Source organism: Artemia sp. Qi Xiang Cuo, chromosome 3 (assembly GCF_049724085.1).
Source record: "Artemia sp. Qi Xiang Cuo chromosome 3, ASM4972408v1, whole genome shotgun sequence".
NCBI classification, from domain to species: domain Eukaryota; kingdom Metazoa; phylum Arthropoda; class Branchiopoda; order Anostraca; family Artemiidae; genus Artemia; species Artemia sp. Qi Xiang Cuo.
Genome location: NC_142796.1, coordinates 88,090,693 through 88,112,993, shown reverse-complemented (window position 1 = coordinate 88,112,993; position 22,301 = coordinate 88,090,693). Strand labels below are relative to the sequence as shown.

Here is a 22,301-nt window from a genome sequence, read left to right as displayed (position 1 = left end):
CAGGCTCCTTTAAAATTGATATTTTACCTATTTTATGTATTTTACCAGTATTTTACATATTTTGCTGGTATCTTACATATTTTACTGACATATTTTATGAGGCCTTGCAATTTTCAGAGCACAAAAGCACAAAGAGGCTGGCAGAAAAAGCATTGAATATGATTTTGTTTTGCATATAGCTGTTACCCAGTTTAAAAGGCCGTGTGTCTGACTTAGGTCTCTTGTTATCAGAACAATAAAGTGTATTATAGTACAGGTAATTATAATTTTAAAATGGTGAAATATTAGCTGAAATAAAATTACATTAGTTCTGTCAACTGTTAAAGACAGAAACGGCTACAAGAAGGATTGACATATGACAAGCAAGAAAAAAATAATAATGGACAAATAAGAAGCAAAAATTATGGAAATAAATATTTTGTCAGGGACCTCTGCTCAGCTGTTTCCAGTACTCAGAAAAAAAAAAACTAAACTTTTGAATTATCTTTAGCCTAAGCAGAAGAAAGACTGTTTGATTGGCTTCCTAAAGAGAATGTGGAAAGCCATTTCCTTCAAATATTAAAGTTGCCTCATCAAAAAGAACTATATGATCTGGATTTTCAACAATGTGGAGGGCCAAAGTAGAATTGATATCCTCATTTTCATTTTAGATTTCACATCTTAGAGAAATATTTCATTCTTGATGTCTTTTCCTTGGCAGCTGGCATTTATCCCCCCCCCCCTCCTCATGGAATATTCCCCGCTGCCCTGCAGAAAATTTCCCCTATTTTTCCCTTAGATAATTCCAGATTTTCATTAGAAGGGTATTGAAATTTCTACCCTCCTGTTTAAGTCGGGGCAATCATATTGCATTAAAAATAGTAAAAACCTGTAATGGTTCAATGTATTAATATTTGTTCATTTATTTTTTCCCAATGGCACTTCATGTGGAAGGGGTAGTGGAACTGGCTTTGGAGGGGGCTTGGTCGATTGGAAATTTAAAGTTTCAGTGCTCTTTTCTAAGGTTTAGCTGGCTTTTCAACCATTTGGGGGTTGGAAGTAGAAATTGATGTATGATCCTCAGGACTGTATCCAAAACTTGTTTGGGGGGGGGGGGCTTTGGAACAGACACGGTTACTTGAATTAGAATTTAAGACTGAAGGAGAGGAGCTGGTTTTGAAAGCAAATCCTGTTGATGACATCTTAATGACTATGAAAGTGACTGAATGTTTTGCTATTACAATCCATTGCTTAGTTACTCAAAATTTTGCAAATTTTGCAAACCTCTTTTTTACTTGTATTCAGTACTTTTATAAATAAACGAAAAGTAACATGTATATGATATTAGGAATGTGGCTGAATACACCTATTTAATATATGCAAGGCTGTTAGGGCAACATTTATTAGGTTTAAATGTAGACAAAAATAACTAATATGATTTTACTCCCAAGTAATGGTAATTTTTATTTTTTTTTTTTTTTTTTTTTTTTTCAAAATGAATGTTTAATATCAGGCACTGTCCAATTGCTGAGGTATTACTCTTGGCACAAGATTACCAAAGGGATAAACTAGACAGTTAATTAAATTGATGAAACTAGATGAAGGGGCATTACCTTTTTTAAGCCCAAAAAAATTAGAATCATTATAAATTTCACTAAAAGTTGTAATTCATGCTGAAAAAGAAATGCTCAACTGGTCCTGTAGCTACAGGGCAACTCTAAAACACCAATTCTACCCTTTATTTCCAAGGAAGTACTTTATTCTATCAATTTTACTTGCCAAGTTTTTATTTTATGGTAATTTTACAACACTACCCTCCCCCCCCCCCCACCTAATACCTCCATTTAAGCAGAAAATCTATTTTGCAAGGTTTCACTTTTATAAGACAAATATTTTTGATGGTCAGTACCCTCTAGAGAGAGAAGGAGTAGAGGTATGTGCTTCAAAACATCTCCCCATGACATACTTTTGTCTGTAGATCCATCCCTGAAAGTTTCGTTTTCCTAACCTAAAGACTCTCCAAGATAGCAAAATGTAGCTTGTCTGGAATTTTACCCTGGCCTACAAAAAAGGTGAACATACCACTTGATTCTTTTTTTCCTCTTTCCAAATATAAGCTAATAATTGCTTCACTTGGGAATTCAGTTTTTAGCCCATTACAGGCCTTCAAGGATCATATTTTTTTCTTTCATTTTTGGCTATATAAAAAAGTAAGAAACAAAAATTCTTCCTTCATTATGTGCAGAATAATTGTAGTTAGCACATTTCAACTACAGTCCCACTATACTCCCCCCCCCCCTCTCTCATGTGCAAATGTACAGTCTCAACAAATCAGCCTATATATTTTTCATATGTTTTCTGGCTCTCAATTTTGTCACTGTTGATACAATTTAGAGGTAGGTCAACTCTGGATGAGCTTACAGAGTCATGCCACTGACCCCCATTCCAAACCAAATAACCAGCATCACCAGGATTCGAACCCCTGTCCTCATGTACAAAGGATTTCACATCTAATGTACCAACAAAATTTTACTTTGAAGTTTCAGAAATAGATTGAAAGGAAGCATGAAGCCCAAGGAAAGTTTTTTGAGCCTCATTCCTTTGATAAATCCTGAGTTACATATTAATCCTGAGATACTAAATCCTGAGATAAATCCTGAATAATTCAACATGTATGACTGCATAATTTTAATATACTTCACTTCTTTTTGCTGTATTTACCACATTGTTGTATATATAAATTGTGAACGTTTATAGTTATGTTCCATGAACTACTTGCCCCTAATAATGGTGCATTCACTTTTCCTAGTCTCAGATCCTCAATTTGTTGGGAATTGAATTATTATTTGAGAGGCTTCTGAGTCATGCTATGAGTGATTTCAATAGATTTCAAAAGTTCTGGCAAAGGATGAATTTTAAAGAGTTAAACATGGTGTAAGTGGGTAGTTGGTGCTAATTGACTAAATATTACAGTGATTTTTCGTATTCGGGGGTTGAGGGTTGAGTGGGTGCTTTCAAAACAAAAAAGTGTATGTCTGAATTATAAATTTTTCAAGAGCAGAACCCTCACACAAATTCTACCTGCCTGCATGCATGCTTATTGAGATACCCACATAATTTGTGTTTTTTTTTTGTTTTTTTTTAGAAATTTTGGAAATACCTTTTTTATATTGTCAATTAAAAATTGAAGAAACTGATCCCCTCCCCCCAAACCTTTTTTGTATCTTCATTAAAAAATATCCTTGTCCTGTTTACATTTTCCCCTCAAAATACTCATACAAACCTCAATTACAAAGTCTCTTTTCACTGACTATTTTGCACTAACAATTATTTAGAAGTTAAAGATTCATATTGGAGTAATTTGACCACTGGGTGATCAACAGGGTTTACATTAGTACTTTTTTAATATAGATTTTGTTTAGCCAACACTTTGAGAAAGTAAGAATTTAAGCCAGACTAAACAAATAAAATTTAAGATTGGCTTGTTGTGTTTACAAATTGATTTAAATAGAAAAATATGTAAGAAACGATTAAACAAATTTTTAAGTGTTTTTTATGAGCTGATGAATTGCACCAGATGAAGGATTAAATCAGTTTATTCATAATTGATGAATCATAAATTATGAAGCTTGTCATATTGGTCTGATTAATGAATATTTTCCACTTGTATCTGACCAATCAAAAGGCTTTGTGACAATTTTAAAGATCCATATCATAGCTCTTATTCATGCATCACAATGTAAATGGTCCTGAGCAGTTTCTCAAAATTTACTGGAAGGAGGTCCATACTTATTTTGCAGCAATTTTATGTAATACTTACTTTGTTTACCTGTATTTATTACAACCATCATTGAGTTTGTTTGTTCTAGTTTAAATAATGGAACAGTCTGGGGAATTAGAAGATTCAAGTGAAACCACACAAAATGCAAACATTGGCTCAGTGTGCATAGTTGGCATTGAAGCTAATACAATTCCAAGAACTTTAACAGAAGTAAGTAAAATGTTTTATCACAATTTTGTTAGTTGTATTTTATGATACCTTGGGTCAGGGAGTAAGAATTGGCACTCATTTCCTGGTAAATGGATTGCAGCTGGAGATTTTGGAAGTTTTTTCTTTGGCGTTTAACTCATTATGGTAAGAAGTAAATGTTGGGGGGGGGCAAAATGCAGCTCTGATTGATTAAGCACAGCATCTGGTGCTTTGCCATTAGCCATCAATTACTTTCTTATCTATTTCAAGTAAAAAAATTAGTTAAAAAAAAAATAGAACTTGCTCAAGTTTTGTGTGTATCTACTAAGATATAAAATAGAAATCTCTGTACTGTACCTCTCTGTACTCTCGTTTCTCAAATGATTCTCTGTACTCTCAAATTCATTCACCGCTCTAGAGTGGCTGATTTTCTAGACTTGCAACGCTTAAGCCCCATCCTTAAGGATGGGGATTCTTGGTGTCTTAATTATTTGGTTTGGGACAAGGGTGACACTGTAAGCTTAGCCAGAGTCAACACAGCTCTAAATAGGTACCTGAAGATATCCAGGGAAGGTTAGCACAAAGGGTGTGCAAAAGTAAATGATAGCTGCCCCCCCCCCCATCCATTGCACTTCCTACCTGAAGGTCTAAGAAACATTGATCAGCACAGCCAGTAGGGAATTGAACATCTAGTCCTGCATTGTTTACCTTTTCGATAATCACAGCTGACAGAGAATATTAGAAGGTGTACATTGTGCCATTATTGAAACTATGTAATTTAAATAACAAGTACAAAATTGAAGGTACATCAAGTTGTGTAAGCTTGACTTGTCTGTCAAAAAATTGCAAAGTAAATATTGAGGGCCAGATTTAGAGTTTGTTAGGGCCTTAGCTATTTGAGGTATGAGACCATTTGTTTCTATATATGTATATATATATATATATATATATATATATATATATATATATATATATATATATATATATATATATATATATATATATATATATATATATTTATATATATATATACCAGAAACTCAGAACAAATTAGGATTTCAGGGGGGGAATGCCCCAGGCCCCTCCCCCCTTTGTAGGTCCATTTGCTGATTGCAGTAAAACAGGACAATTGAAACAAATGTTTATCTGAATATGCATTAGATTATCATTTCTTTTATAGTATAACTGTTTCCAATACAGCTTCCAATCCAATACTGCAATGGTGCAATGGTGCAGCATTTAGCATCCATCTGTTATTATCATCTCCTTTGGGGGCTTAATCTATCAGAACACTGCTGATTAAAATTTTGCTGATTAATCAATGACTAATGGTTTTGCTGAATAACAGGTTTAGTTGAAAAACATAAAAGGGCCAAAAATATAACATAACAAAATATAAAAAAAATTCAATATCTTAACTTATGTTTACTTAGTGGTTTTACAGACAGAATGTTCAAATCTAAAAACATAACATTATTAAAAAAAAAAAAAAAAATTAACTGATGATACTATTTGTCCAGCTTATTTTCTGTCTTTTTTTTCAGCAAAAAAACATCAAATAAGACTTTAATTTATTGCATACATACTTTTTTTATGTAGTCTGTCTTTTCACTTTTAGGACATCCAACTTATCAAAACATACCAAAAGTTGCAGGTGTGTGACAGTGCCAAATATGATTTTGGGATACCTAGAAGGCTAAATGGAAATACAGTTAAGAAATTTATCCATAATAAAATAATAAATCTCTATCTTAAAATTATTTTTATAGGATACCCAGAAGGCTAAAGAGAAATGCAGTTAAAAAATCTATAGATATTAAAATAATAAAGCTAACTCAAAATTGATTTAACGGGTAGGCTACCCAGAAGGCCAAATGGAAATACAGTTAAGAAATTTATATATAGTAAAATATAAATCTTTAACTTAAAAGCATTTTCATGGAATGCCTAGAAGGCTAAATGGAATTACAGTTAAGAAATATATATTTACATAATAAGAACAAAAAATCTCCTATTTAAGATCATTTTTATGAGATAACTAGAAGACTAATTGGAAATAAAGATAAGAAATTTATAGATTGTAAAATCATCAATATTTAATTTGAAATAAGTTTTAAGAAATATCTAGAAGGCTAGATGGAAATAGAGAAATATATAAATAGAAAAATAATAAATCTTCAACTTAAAATCATTCTTATGAGATACCAAGAAGGCTAAATGGGAATACAGTTAAGAAATTTATAGATAGTTATACTGCCAATCTTTAACTTGAAATAACTTTTTAGAGATATCTAGGAGACTAGATGGAAATAGAGTTAGGAAATGTATAGATATTACAAGAATAAATCTTTAATTGAAAACCATTTTTATTCATAACAATCTTAAAAATCAAACTCCAGTAAAAGGAAAGAAAATTCGCTTTTACAATTTCCAATCATTTATTATCTAATCTCTTGGTACAAAAATACGTTACAGGAATAAAATACGTTATAAGGATATATTCCTTATAGATAGTAAAATAATGTATCTGTAATATGTAAAAAATAACAATTTAATAAATAAGTAAACCTAAAATAATTATCTTAAAAATTCGAACTCTAGTGAAAGGCAACAAGACTTCCTTTAAAAGACCACCATTTACAAAGACTCATGATCTAATCTCTTAGAACATATTGTAATGATTAACCATTTGATGGCTGAATTATGAAACTGTGTCATGGGGTTCATGACATAGGGGCAACTGAGGAAAATCAGTTATATCAAATATTCATTTCACATGGAATATTGATCTTATAAGGCACATCAGCTAAATAGTGAAATAGTCTACTTAAACACTTGAGTGGTACGCTTTGAAACAATTCATATCTTTGGTTAAACAAAGGTGCACATTACACTTCAGGCACTTGACCAACGTGTGGGCGTGCTTTGCACAGGACTTACTCTTTGTCTTTCGTCCACAATTTCAGGCCAGTGGGCCGTGTTGTCAAAGCGAACGGTGGAAATAGGGATGCTGTCACTCCTAGTGTTCTTTTGCGGTCTGGTAGTAACTGGAGACTCGCTTGGTGGTTTACCTTTCCTTGTTGCAGGGATGACTGCACCTCTGAGCAGACAGTCAGCAATATCCACACAAAAGTGAACAAGGGATAGGGGCTTCTCAGCATCAGAGTGATGATTGCGCATGTACAGTAACCAAGCATTGGCTGTGCTGACGTGAAGGAAGTAATTGATTAGACGCATGTGCCACTTCTTCTCCTTGATGTCAGTACGATATAACTCGATCAACATGTCCCTCAAGTCCACCCCACCCATGAACGTGTTATACTGTTTGACGACATGAGGTCTGGCTACATCGATTTGATTCTTCCCTTTTTGTCCCACCGTTTCCATTGATCAAGGGAGCCAGGCCCAACATATGAAGAAATAAGATGGACCGGCTTATTGTCGTACCATTTCGTCACGACTATTCCAGAATGTCGCTCAACCCGCCAATCAAACGATCCTCTTCTGGAGCTTTTCAGCTTGTCGTCAGCTTCCAAGGGCGGAAGCTTCAATTTCCGCATTCTGTCTATTCCGACTGTGCATACTGACAGGATTTGCATTTCCTGCAGATTATCTACTAGATGAAAACTGCTGTAAAAATTTTCAAAGAAGACTTTGAAGTTTACCTTTTGGGGGAGATATTCGACAGTTGGAGCACCACATCAGCACCAACGTCTGAACTGACAGTGGTTCCTGTACCACTGTAAATTTCAAAGTCATAAACTATTCCACTGGCTCCGGCTCTTGTAAATACTTTTATCCCCCACTCCTGATGTCAAGGTTCAAGCTAAGAATGAGAAAATGGCAAAAAGCAACATAAATCCCAATATTCCGGCTGGATCTGCTATGGGATCCTGCAAAAAGGCAGACCTACACTTCCACACTATCTGAAAAATTCCGAGAGATCCTGGAAAATCATTCTCCCTTGACCACCGCTAATGAGATAGACTCCCTGACCGAGTAGGCTACATCAGCAATCATAGAGACAGCGACTGACGTCCTTGGAAGAAAAACTCCAAATAAAAAACCATGGATCACAGATGAGATCATTGCGCTATGCGAGGATAAGCGACTTCTTTGCAATAAATCCGACCGTCACAGTTGGGATACTTACAAGCTCCTCAAGAGAAGAGTAGAGCGAGAGATCAGAAAGGCACTACGTAACCACATGCGGAAGAAATGCGAAGACTGCGAAGTACTGTCCAAGAAGGGGAATAGAGGAGCAGTTTTCAGAATGGTACGCGAGTTAAGCCGGAAAAAAGAGCCGCAAAAATCAGTGATCATGGACAAAGATAGAAATGAGATCTACGATTCAAAGATAAAACTTGAAAGATGGAAAGAATACTTTAACGATAAACTGAATCCCCCAGTAGCTGCGGATCCTAAAATACTGACCCGCTTCCCCATACCCGACCAAGAACTCAGACCACCAACCCCACTCAAGTCAGAAACCGAGTCAGCAATCAAGTTGCTCAAACAAGGAAAAGCCCCTGGCCCAGACGGAGCCACCGCTGAACTCATTAACGTCGGATCGGATGATATAACTGATCTGTACCATGCCATTGTGTCTGCGGTGTGGGAAACCGGCCACGTACCCCGTCAGTGGTGCAAGGCTGTCATTGTACCCATTCACAAAAAGGGGTCAAAGAAAGAGTGCGGAAACTACCGTCCGATCAGCCTCACGAGCCATCAGTCACGTGTCCTGACACAAGTCCTAATCCGACGCATACAAGCAACAACTGTCTTTGTCATTGGAGAATATCAGGCCGGCTTCCGCCCTGGACGATCAACATTCGATCAGATATTTGTCGTTCGGCAACTCATGGAACGACACATCGAATTCAACCAAGAACTCTACCAATTATTCGTTGATTTCCGTCAGGCATTTGACCTGATATGGCGCGAAGGACTATGGCATATCCTCTTTCACTACGGTATCTCTTATGAGATAGTCCAAATAATCAAGAGTTTGTACGACCAGTTCCGAGGCCAAGTAATAACCGTTGATGGGTTGTCAGAAGAGTTTACAACTTCGTCAGGAGTACTCCAGGGTTGCATCTTATCACCACATCTCTTCAACCACTTTCTAAATGCCGTTCTGTCAATGATGCAGTTGGAATATGGCGCAACAATAGGAGGGGTGCTAATAGAGAATCTTGCCTACGCTGATGATATTGATGAGCTAGCCAACTCTACGCAAGAATTGCAGGCACAAGCTGATAAACTCTACGATACCACAAAGCCGTTCGGGATGGAGATCAATGCCAGCAAGACCAAAGTCATGGTAACTACGAGACGTGAACTAGAAAACCCGCCCATTATCACCATAGGCGGGAGACAGGTTGAAACGGTTGACCACTTCCTGTACCTTGGTAGCCTACTCTCCTCAGATAATTGCCATGGCTCTGACGTGAAACGTCGACTTGCAATTGCTAGCTATAGCTTCCGAAGACTAGCCAACCTCTGGAAAAGTAACCACCTATCCAACAAACTCAAAATGCGCCTATTCAACAGTTTAGTAATCCCCATAGCTATTTATGGATGTGAAACATGGACTCTGAAAACCGAAGATGAAATAAAACTTATAGCTTTTGAGGTGAGATGCCTCCGTCGCATTTCTAGAATCAAATACACTGGCCAAATCACAAATGTGGAAGTACGTGAAAGGCTCCAGTCCATTGAACCTATACTCAGTAAACTCAAGAAACAGCAACTGCGCAGGTTCAGCCACATCAAGTGAATGGAGCCGAGCCGCCTTCCGAAAATCGCCCTTGAAGGATCCCTCCATGTCCTTTGCCCACGAGGCAGACCACGAAAACGATGGATGGAGAACTTCCACTTCGACAACGTCAAGATAGCACCGTTATCACGTATCGCACAAGATAGAGCAATGTACCGAGCCCTTACGCATGAGCTAGCAAGAGGAGTGGCCCCAAAACGTCCCACGAGGATGGCCGGGACCTAAGTAAGTAAGTAAGTTGTGTGGTTTGTCCTTGATGTACTGCTTGAACCCAAGCCGGCCCTTGAACGGGACCATTTGTTCATCTATAGATTGTCGTTCTTCGTTTGGGACTTCTCGCATATTCTTCCGATGGCTATCGTACAAGAGTCGAACCTTGAAGAGGGTGTAGTATCCCCGATTTCTATTTTCGATTGCTTTAAAACTACCATATGCGTGGAAAAATTGTCGTTTACTTTTGAAGAGGTCATGTGACATAGCATTAGCCCCAGAATAGTAACATTTAGTCACTTTCCAGTACAAAGACATAAGGACAAGCTTCATAATTCACATACCCAAAAGGATTCCAAGTAATTGTTCCATTTCTTTGATATTACATTTCAGCTCCAAGTCTTTCTCCTGCAGAGCATACCAATTCTTCTCTTCTACAAGGATACTTATAATTTCAGAGTCGAAAAACTTTTGGAAGAATGCGATTGGAGTAACCAGAGTCATTCTCTGGCACAGGGAGTTTCTTCCAGATTCGTCTCTTTTCAGCCGAAGATTTAGGAACCACGTCTACTTCGGCTTCATCGCGGAGGGATTTTGCAGACTTTAGATGAGACTTTGCTGTTCTACTGAGTGGTAGATCGTATTCGTCGTCGCTGTCATCCCAAATACTATCGTGCTTATCTTAAGCTGATTCGCAAAAGAGAAAGTCATTGTCGTCTTCAGAATCCTCCAAATTCAGTTCAGAGAGATCGCCGTCTGGCTCTAAGACATAGGAAACAGCAATAATAAGATCCACCCTTTTTAATCGTCGTTTCTATCACCTTATCAGTACGTCTTGCAGACTCTCTTTACTACTTAATGTTAGTTCATTAACTAATGAAGAGGTTGAGAACTCCATAATCTCAATGGCTCTTCAGCTGCTGATAGTAAATAGTAAAGATGCGAACTGGGCGGATAATGCATTTGTTATATATGGATGGCCTTACGGTTTTGAACAGATTCATTCATTTAAACTGATCTTTATATCCGCAAATTAGCTGTTTTTAGGTCAACCAGGATCAATTATTATAAAATTAGCTGTTTATAGGTCAACCAGGATCAAAAGTGGGTACGGTTTTTCATAATTTCCTGGATTTCCTTTTTGCCGCTCCCGACAAAGATGCCGCTGCTAAAAACAATTGCACCCTTCCATTTCATAAGACATTATAGGATTATAATTCAACGGAATCAAAACCAAAATACTTGGCCGGCACGAAAACTTAAGCCTCCAAAAAATAAGTAGATAAGTAGATTTAATACATTTATTAATTGGAAGTAGAATAGTCAAAAAATAAGTATTCTACTACCAAAATAAGTAGAAGTGGAAACACTGGCTACATTACTGAAAAATATTCCTGTTAAATGAGAAAGCTAAAGGAAAGTGGAAACAATTCTAAGATTTTTGATGCAACATGTGTAAACTATATTGAACTTTTCGACGGGTCGATAATTATACTCCCTCCCCTAGGGTGGAAGGGCCTTATAAGATACATACTTAAAAACCGTCCTGGCTTTTGGATGAATAAAAATAATACAGATGGAACCGTTAGATACTAACGAACACCACAAGATTTTTTTCCCTTCACCAAGCAACATAAACTTCAATACTACCTGAGTCAGATTTATTTCATTTTACAAAATCCGAAAAATTTCACTATGTCAAATTGAGTACTGTGCGAACGTTGTTAGATGACTCATAAAGGGGCAAATATACCATTCGACAGCTCTCGTTCTCTTGTTTCTGGCTATGCAGATAATTTCTCGTTTCAACCAATCAGAAAGGAGCTATAGGCAAAATCTTGGTGTGCCTTATAAGAGCCACCAGCCACCAAAGGGTTAAAACAGAGTCCCTGAGCTTTGTATACTGCTCCTCCAGCTTCAGTAGTTTATCTACTTCCAACTCCTCATTATTCAGGGATTACACATGATGCATACTCATAGTTGCAGCAATAGCTGCAATTTAGTAAAGAACAAACCACGGCCTGTAACCAAAAATTTTAAAAACGCATGTAAAGAACTGTGTAGGGAAAAAATGGCCATTTCTAGCTGATTCAGGAATGGTAACTATTATTTTTATTAGTATTAACAGCAAAAGTGTCATTTTGAAAACAAATTTTGTTTGAGGTACAAAAAAAGCCTGAACCCCTCGTAAATGGTGTGGGATTGAAACAAAAAGTACACCACTGGAATCATCACTCCTGAAAACCTTATGCAAGAAACTCGCAGTTCTCCCACCTTGAAAAACAAAGAAAATCACTTTTTCGTATGTTTAGCACTGATGCCTATATTCTTTTTTTTTGTCACGTATTAGGATTGAAAAATTGGTGTCAGCAACGACTGTTTGGGAATTACCTATGCTTCAAGGTTGTGATAACATCAATTAGTCAATAATTTACCAATGGAATTGGTAAATTATCTATTTTTGTGTGTATGAATATTGCCAAAAAACTAAAATCAACTGATAAACTAAAATTAAAATAATTTTGAAACTAAGCTTGATTTGGTTATATTGATTATTACTAATTAATTATTTGATCTAATTATTTGAACTAAAATTAAGTTAAATTAAAATATTTTCATTCTGGCCTTTGTCCGAGCAAAGTCACTGATGACCTCATCAGATGATAAACTGTGTAACTTTTCACTCTTCATGCACATGAGAAATACTTTGTATGAGCATGAGGAAACATTGTTTGCATTGTGTCATTGCTGTATTAAATTCATTGTTTGTCTTCTTCAACTGTAAAAACTTCTTTTTATTAAAGATCTGAAAAACAAAAGATTTGCTCTGAAAAGAGTAAAAAAGATATTGGAAGAAAGAACTTGAAAAAGAAAAGAAAAAAAGGAGATCTTCAAAACCTGAAAAAAAATCTTGATCCAGCAATTTGAAGCCATCATACTAAGAAAAAAAATCTCAAAATTGCTTCTAGATTAGGGAATACTGATTGGACATGATTGTTAAATATCATAGGCAACGCGCTGGCACTGCCTAAGTAAAGAACGATGTGGGCACAATGTTTTTTTGTTTTTTTCTCCATACCCGGGCACTCGTATCGAAGGAGTTGTCGTAGAAACTTCGAAAAGGGCTCATTCGATTGGAAATTAGAGAGCCTAGTACCCTTTTTAATAGTCGAAAGTGATTGGAGGGCAACTAGCCCCCCTCACGCCCATCATTCTCCCAAATACATTCAATCAAAATTTGGAGATAGCCATTTTGTTCAGCGTAGCTGATTTCCAGATAGATAATATGTTTTTGAGGAGGACACTCTAACAACCCTCAGGGCAAAGGTTTTAAGTTATGCCCTTGGGCCATATAAGGTTTTTATAGAAGGCGTTGTAGTAGAAACTTCAAAACAGGCTCATTTGATTGGAAATTCAAAGGACTCGTACCCTTTTTAATAGTCGAAAGTGATTGAAGGGCAACTAGCCCCCCCCCCCCACACACACACACACACCCATCATTCCCTCAAACACATCCAATCAAAATTTTGAGATAGCCATTTTGTGCAGAGTAATAGATTTCCAGATAGGAAATATTTTTTGAGGAGGATATTCCCCACAACCCTCAGGGCAAGGGTTTTAAGTTATACCCTGGCGGCATATAAGGTTTTTATGGAAGGCGTTGTCGTAGAAACTTCAAAAAAGGCTCATTCAATTGGAAATTCAAAGGGCTACTGCCCCATTTTAACAGTCGAAAGTGATTGGAGGGCAACTAGCCCCCCCCCCCACGCCCATCATTTCCCCAAACACATCCAATCAAAATTTTGAGATAGCCATTTTGTTCAGCGTAGTTGATTTCCAGATAGAAAATATATTTTTGAGGAGGAAACTCCCCCACAACCCTCAGGGCAAGGGTTATAAGTTATACCCTGGGGCATATAAGGTTTTATTGAAATCTGTGTCGTAGAAACTTGAAAAAGGGCTACTGCCCTTTTTAATAGTCGAAAGTGATTTGAGGGCAACTAACCCCCCTCTCACGCCCACCTTTTCCCCAAACACATACAATCAAAATTTTTAGATAGCCGTTTTATTCAACGTAGTTGAAAGTTTTGCAAATTTGGTCGTTAAAGATGACAACCCCTCCCCCCACAGCCCTCAGGGCAAGGGTTTAAGTTATATCCTGGGGGCATATAAAGTTTTTATTGAAAGGCAACTAGCCCCCCCCCCACGCCCATAATTCCCACGAACACGTCCAATCAAAATTTTGAGATAGCCATTTTGTTCAGCGTAGTTGATTTCCAGATAGATAATATGTTTTTGAGAAGGACAATCCCTCACAACCCTCGGGGCAAGGATTTTAAGTTATGCCCTGGGGCCATATAAGGTTTTTATAGAAGGCGTTTTAATAGAAACTTCAAAAGGGGCTCATTTCATTGGAAAGGGCTAGTGCCCTTTTTAATAGTCGAAAGTGATTGGAGGGCAACTAGCTCCCCCCCCCCCCGCCCATCATTCCCCTAAACACATCGAATCAAAATTTTGAGATAGCCATTTTGTTCAGCGTAGTTGATTTCCAGATAATAAATATGTTTTTGAGGAGGAAACCCCCCCACAAACCTCAGTGAAAGGGTTTTAAGTTATGCCCTAGGAGCATATAAGGTTTTTATAGAAGGCGTTGTCGTAGAAACTTCAAAACAGGCTCATTCGATTGGAAATTCAAAGGGCTCGTGCCCTTTTTAATAGTCGTAAGTGATTGGAGGGCCCCTCGCCCCCCCCCCCCAGGCCCATCATTCCCCCAAACACATCCAATCAGAATTTTTAGATAGCCATTTTGTTCAGCGTAGGCTAGATGATTTCCAGATAGAAAATATGTTTTTGAGGATTACACATCCCCACAACCCTCACGGCAAGGGTTTTTAGTTATGCCCCGGGGGCGTATACGGTTTTTATAGAAGGCGTTGTCGTAGAAGCTTCAAAACAGGCTCATTCGATTGGAAATTCAAAGGGCTAGTGCCTTTTTTAATAGTTGAAAGTGATTGGAGGGCAACTAGGCCCCCCCACGCCCATCCTTTCCCCAAACACATGCAATCAAAATTTTGAGATAGCCGTTTTGTTCAGCGTAGTTGATTTCCAGATAGATAATATGTTTTTGAGGAGGACACTCTCTAACAACCCTCGGGCAAGGGTTTTAAGTTATGCCCTGGGGGCATATAAGGTTTTTATAGAAGGCGTTGTAGTAGAAACTTCAAAACAGGCTCAATCAATTGGAAATTCAAAGGGCTACTGCCCCATTTTAACAGTCGAAAGTGATTGGAGGGCAACTCCCCACGCCCATCATTTCCCCAAACACATTCCATCAAAATTTTGAGATAGCCGTTTTGTTCAGCGTAGCTGATTTCCAGATAGATAATATGTTTTTGAGGAGGACACTCTCTAACAACCCTCGGGCAAGGGTTTTAAGTTATGCCCTGGGGGCATATAAGGTTTTTATAGAAGGCGTTGTAGTAGAAACTTCAAAACAGGCTCAATCGATTGGAAATTCAAAGGACTAGTACCCTTTTTAATAGTCGAAAGTGATTGGAGGGCAACTAGCCCCCCACACACACACCCATCATTCCCTCAAACACATCCAATCAAAATTTTGAGATAGCCATTTTGTGCAGAGTAATAGATTTCCAGATAGAAAATATTTTTTGAGGAGGATATTCTCCCACAACCCTCAGGGCAAGGGTTTTAAGTTATGCCCTGGCGGCATATAAGGTTTTTATAGAAGGCGTTGTCGTAGAAACTTCAAAACAGGCTCATTCAATTGGAAATTCAAAGGGCTACTGCCCCATTTTAACAGTCGAAAGTGATTGGAGGGCAACTACCCCCCCCCTCCACGCACATCGTTCCCCCAAACATATCCGATAAAAATTTTGAGATAGCCCTATTGTTCAGCGTAGTTGATGTCCAGATAGAAAATATATTTTTGAGGAGGACACTCCCCCCAACCCTCAGGGTAAGGGTTATAAGTTATACCCTGGGGGCATATAAGGTTTTTATTGAAATCATTGTAGTAGAAACTCAAAAAAGGGCTCATTCGGTTGGAAATTCAAAGGGATAGTTTCCTTTTTAGCAGTCAACACTGATTTGAGGACAACTGACCCCAATCTAACGCCTATCTTTTGCCCAAACACATCCAATCCACATTTTTAGATAGCCCTTTTGTTCAACGTAGTTGAAAGTTTTGCAAATTTGGTCGTTAAAGATGACAACCCCTCCCCCCACAGCCCTCAGGGCAAGGGTTTTAAGTTATAACCTGGGGGCATATAAAGTTTTAATGAAAGGCAACTAGCCCCCCCCCCACGCCCATCATTCCCCCAAACACGTCCAATCAAAATTTTGAGATAGCCATTTTGTTCAGCGTAGTTGATTTCCAGATAGAAAATATGTTTTTGAAGAGGACACTCCCCCACAACCCTCAGGGCAGGGGTTTTAAGTTATGCCCTGGGGGCATATAAGGTTTTTATAGAAGGCGTTTTAATAGAAACTTCAAAAGGGGCTCATTTCATTGGAAAGGGCTAGTGCCCTTTTTAATAGTCGAAAGTGATTGGAGGGCAACTAGCCCCCCCCCCCCGCGCCCATCATTCCCCTAAACACATCGAATCAAAATTTTGAGATAGCCATTTTGTTCAGCGTAGTTTATTTCCAGATAATAAATATGTTTTTGAGGAGGAAACTCCCCCACAACCCTCAGTGAAAGGGTTTTAAGTTATGCCCTAGGAGCATATAAGGTTTTTATAGAAGGCGTTGTCGTAGAAACTTCAAAACAGGCTCATTCGATTGGAAATTCCAAGGGCTCGTGCCCTTTTTAATAGTCGTATGTGTTTGGTGGGCACCTTGCCCCCCCCCCCCCCCCAGGCCCATCATTCCCCCAAACACATCCAATCAGAATTTTTAGATAGCCATTTTGTTCAGCGTAGGCTAGATGATTTCCAGATAGAAAATATGTTTTTGAGGATTACACATCCCCACAACCCTCAGGGCAAGGGTTTTAAGGTATGCCCTGGGGGCATATAAGGTTTTTATAGAAGGCGCTGTCGTAGGAACTTCAAAAAATGCTCATTGGATTGGAATTCAAATAGCTAGTGCCTCTTTTAATAGTCGAAAGTGATCGGAGGGCAACTGCCCCCCCCCCCCACGCCCATCCTTTCCCCAAACACATCCAATCAAAATTTTGAGATAGCCGTTTTGTTCAGCGTAGCTGATTTCCTGATAGATAATATGTTTTTGAGGAGGACACTCTCTAACAACCCTCGGGCAAGGGTTTTAAGTTATGCCCTGGGGGCATATAAGGTTTTTATAGAAGGCGTTGTAGTAGAAACTTCAAAACAGGCTCAATCGATTGAAAATTCGAAGGACTAGTACCCTTTTTAATAGTCGAAAGTGATTGGAGGGCAACTAGCCCCCTCCCCCACACACACACACACCCATCATTCCTTCAAACACATCCAATCAAAATTTTGAGATAGCCATTTTGTGCAGAGTAATAGATTTCCAGATAGAAAATATTTTTTGAGGAGGATATTCTCCCACAACCCTCAGGGCAAGGGTTTTAAGTTATACCCTGGCGGCATATAAGGTTTTTATAGAAGGCGTTGTCGTAGAAACTTCAAAAAAGGCTCATTCAATTTGAAATTAAAAGGGCTACTGCCCCATTTTAACAGTCGAATGTGATTGGAGGGCACCTAGCCCCCCCCCCACGCCCATCATTTCCCCAAACATATCCAATCAAAATTTTGAGATAGCTATTTTGTTCAGCGTAGTCAATTTCCAGATATAAAATATATTTTTGAGGAGGACACTCCCCCCCCCAACCCTCAGGGCGAGGATTATAAGTTATGCCCTGGGGGCATACAAGGTTTTTATTGCAATCTTTGTCTTAAAAAGTTAAAAAGGGCTCATTCGATTTGAAATTGAAAGGGATAGTTCTCTTTTTAATAGTCGAAAGTGATTTGACGGCATCTAACCCTCCTCGCAAGCCCACCTTTTCCCCAAACACATCCAATAAGAAGTTTTAGATAGCCGTTTTATTGAACGTAGTTGAAAGTTTTGCAAATTTGGTCTTTAAAGATGACAACCCCTCCCCCCAAAGCCCTCAGGGCTATGGTTTTAAGTTATATCCGCGGGGCATATAACGTTTTTAATGAAAGGCAACTAGCCCCCCCCCCCATGCCCATCATTCCCCCAAACACGTCCAATCAAAATTTTGAGATAGCCATTTTGCTCAGCGTAGTTGATTTCCAGATAGAAAATATGTTTTTGAAGAGGACACTCCCCCACAACCCTCAGGACAGGTGTTTTAAGTTATGCCCTGGGGGCATATAAGGTTTTTATAGAAGGCGTTGTAATAGAAACTTCCAAAGGGGCTCATTTCATTGAAAGGGCTTGTGCCCTTTTTAATAGTCGAAAGTGATTGGAGGGCAACTAGCCCCCCCCCCGCGCCCATCATTCCCCCAAACACATCGAATCAAAATTTTGAGATAGCCATTTTGTTCAGCGTAGTTGATTTCCAGATAATAAATATGTTTTTGAGGAGGAAACTCCCCCACAACCCTCAGTGCAAGGGTTTTAAGTTATGCCCTGGGAGCATATAAGGTTTTTATAGAAGGCGTTGTCGTATAAACTTCAAAACAGGCTCATTCTTTTGGAAATTCAAAGGGCTTGTGCCCTTTTTAATCGTCGAAAGTGATTGGTGGGCACCTAGCCCCCCCCCCCCCCCCCAGGCCCATCATTCCCCCAAACACATCCAATCAGAATTTTTAGATAGACATTTTGTTCAGCGTAGGCTAGTTGATTTCCAGATAGAAAATATGTTTTTGATGACAACCCTCAGGGCAAGGGTTTTAAGGTATGCCCCGGGGGCGTATACGGTTTTTATAGAAGGCGTTGTCGTAGAAGCTTCAAAACAGGCTCATTCGATTGGAATTCAAAGGGCTAGTGCCTTTTTTAATAGTCGAAACTGATTGGAGGGCAACTAGCCCCCCTCCCCAGCACGCTCATCCTTTCCCCAAACACATCCAATCAAAATTTTGAGATAGCCATTTTGTTCAGCGTAGTTGATTTCCAGATAGAAAAAAACATTTTTGAGGTGGACACTCCCCCACAACCCTCAGGGCAAGGGTTTTAAGTTATGCCCCGGGGGCATATAAGGTTTTTATAGAAGGTGTTGCCGTAGAAACTTCAAAACAGGCTCATTCAATTTGAAATTCAAAGGGCTAGTACGCTTTCTAATAGTTGAAAGTGATATTGAGGGCAACTAACCCCCCTCTCACGCCCACCTCTTCCCCAAACACATACAATAAAAATTTTTACATAGCCATTTTATTCAACGTAGTTGAAAGTTCTGGAAATTAGGTATTTAAAGATGACAACCCCTTTCCCCACAGCCCTCAGGGCAAGGGTTGTAAGTTGTGTCCTTGGGGCATATAAAGTTTTTAATGAAAGGCAACTCGCCCCCCCCCCGCCCTTCATTCCCCCAAACACATCCAATCAAAATTTTTAGATAGCCATTTTGTTCAGCGTAGTAGATTACCAGATAGAAAATATGTTTTTGAAGAGGACACTCCCCCACAATCCTCAGGGCAAGGGTTTTAAGTTATGCCCTGGGGGCATATAAGGCTTTTATAGAAGGCGTTGTCATAGGAACTTCAAAAGAGGCTCATTTGATTGGAAATTCAAAGGGCTAGTGCCCTTTTAATAGTCGAAAGTGATTGGAGGGCAACTAGCCCCCCCCCGCGCCCATCATTCCCCTAAACACATCCAATCAAAATTTTGAGATAGCCATTTTGTTCTGCGTAGTTTATTTCAAGATAGGAAATATATTTTTGAGGAGGACACTCCCCCACAACCCTCAGGGCAAAGGTTTTAAGTTATGCCCTAGGGGTATATAAGGTTTTTTATAGAAGGCGTTGTCGTAGAAACTTCAAAACAGGCTCATTCGATTGGAAATTCAAAGGGTTATTTCCCTTTTTAATAGTCGTAAGTGATTGGAGGGCGCCTAGCCCCCCCCCCCTTCCACGCCCATCATTCCCCCAAACGCATCCAATCAACATTTTGAGATAGCCATTTTGTTCAGCGTAGGCTAGTTTATTTCCAGATAGAAAATATGTTTTTGAGGAGGACACTCCCCACCAATCCTAGGGGCAAGGGCTTTAAGTAATGCCATGTGGGCATATAAGGTTTTTATAGAAGGTGTTGTCGTAGAAACTTTAAAAAAAGCTCATTCGATTGGAAATTCAAAGGGCAAGTGCCCTTTTTTATAGTCGAAAGTGATTGGAGGGCAACTCGCCCCCCCCCACGCCCATCATTCCCTCAAACACATCCACTAAAAATTTTGAGATAGCAATTTTATTCAGCGTAGTAGATTTCCAGATAGAAAATATGTTTTTGAAGAGGACACTCCCCCACAACCCTCAGAGCAAGGGTTTTAAGTTATGCCCCGGGGGCATATAAGGTTTTTATAGAAGGCGTTGTCATAGAAACTTCAAAAGGGGCTCATTTGATTGGAAAATCAAAGGGCTAGTGCCCTTTTTAATAGTCGAAAGTGATTGGAGGGCAACTAGCCCCCCCCCCCCGCGCCCATCATTCCCCTAAACACATCCAATCAAAATTTTAAGATAGGCATTTTGTTCAGCGTAGTTGATTTCTAGATAAAATATATGATTTTGAGGAGGACACTCCCCCACAACCCTCAGGGCAAGGATTTTAAGTTATGCCCTAGGGGCATATAAGGTTTTAACACTGAGGGCAAGGGTTTTAAGTTATTGTCGTAGGACACTCCCCCACAACCCTCTGGGCAAGGGTTTTAAGTTATGTCCTGGGGCATATAAGGTTTTTTTAGAAGGTGTTGTCGTAGAAACTTCAAAAAAGGACTTATTCGAATTTAAATTTAAAGGGCTGGTGCCCTTTTTGATAGTCCAAAGTGATTATTGATAATTTTTGTTGTTGTTGGTGCTGTTTAGACCAGGGCACTTCGTATCGAAGTAGTTGTCGTGGGAACTTCGAATGGGTCGAAGCTTCGAATAAGTGTATCCAAGCTATCAAAGAAAGTAAACAGATTTTTTGGCCAATGGTATCAAGTTTTAAATTTCAGGTCAACTAGAGGAGGTATGAAACTAAATTAAACAGTACTTGTGTCCAGATTTTTAAAAGGGTGTATGTTGTTAAAAATTGCTGAAAACTTTTCTCCAGCATACAAATAGCAGGCCAAACTATAAAGTCTTAAAAAAAGAAATCATTTGAAGTGTTCTTTTCTTTTTCACTTAGAAAACTATGTCAAAATAAAACGAACAGAAATTAATTAAAAAAAACTTTTTCTTCAAAAAAAGTTTTTCAAAACAAATAAAAGAACTCTATTAAACCAAAAATAAGCAAAAATAAAATCAAATAAACAAATCATCTACCAAGTGTGAAACGACCACAAATCAGCAACGATAAATAAATGAAACCCAAAACGAACAGAAATTACAATAAATAACTGATTCAAACTCAAAACGAGCAGAAATTAACATAAGTTGTGCGCAAAACCCCTATGCCTTCCCAAGGTCAGAACAAAATTTGCACTTTACTGAAAAAATACAAATAAATGTGCATTGTCAGTTTAATATACATATACTGATATTTAGTAATCAAAATGTTAATATTATTTGATTTACTAAAGTTATAAAAGTAAAAACATTTATTTTTTTTCAGTAAAGTGCAAATTTTGATCTAGCCTTGGGAAGGCATAGGAGTTTTGTTTAATGGATTTCTTTACTTTTCTTTGAAAAACTTATTTTGTGGAAAAAGTTTTTTTTAATTAATTACCCTATAAAGACCCTGATTCATCTGGCTGTAATAATAATAATTTATTTATAGCCCACTTTTATATAAAACAAGCAGAGTAAATTACACTAAATAGGAAGAAAAATCAAATGCCCAGAAACAATGATAACTTAAACCTTAATCACAGACAAAAACGTACGGATAATATTATGGTTTGGGCATAGGGGCACAAAGGCATGTCTTGTTAAATTAGCAATTCAAACGATTGGATAATGTCGGTAGCACCATACTTCTGAATAATACGTGTATTACGATATGAAATGGGAAGGTACAGTAAAAATTTGCAAGTAAAAATTTATTGATATTAAATATTAATATTAAACGAAGAAACGAATTAATATACCAAAATTTAAGTACATGTATGACAGAATGGTTCACTTCAAACTCTGACAAATTGTGCCACGCTTGTGCAAGGCAAATACTATTCAAGGCTTTGAATCCAAAGAGCAAATATGTAATTCATTACCTTTAGACTGGGCATCATAAAAAATTGAAGCTAAACCTTATGCGCGTGTTGGC

At 38.2% G+C, this 22,301-nt stretch overlaps 1 protein-coding gene across 1 annotated transcript in view; it reads left to right on the top strand.

Annotated features, from left to right (window-relative positions):
* Nucleotides 1-22,301, top strand: part of LOC148954710 (protein ECT2-like) — a 165,751-nt gene that overhangs the window by 12,985 nt on the left and 130,465 nt on the right. The window contains exon 2 of the mRNA XM_089087211.1: nucleotides 3,849-3,970. Coding sequence (XP_088943337.1) covers nucleotides 3,857-3,970 — 114 coding nt within the window. The 5' untranslated portion in view covers nucleotides 3,849-3,856. The remainder of the gene's footprint in view (nucleotides 1-3,848; nucleotides 3,971-22,301) is intronic.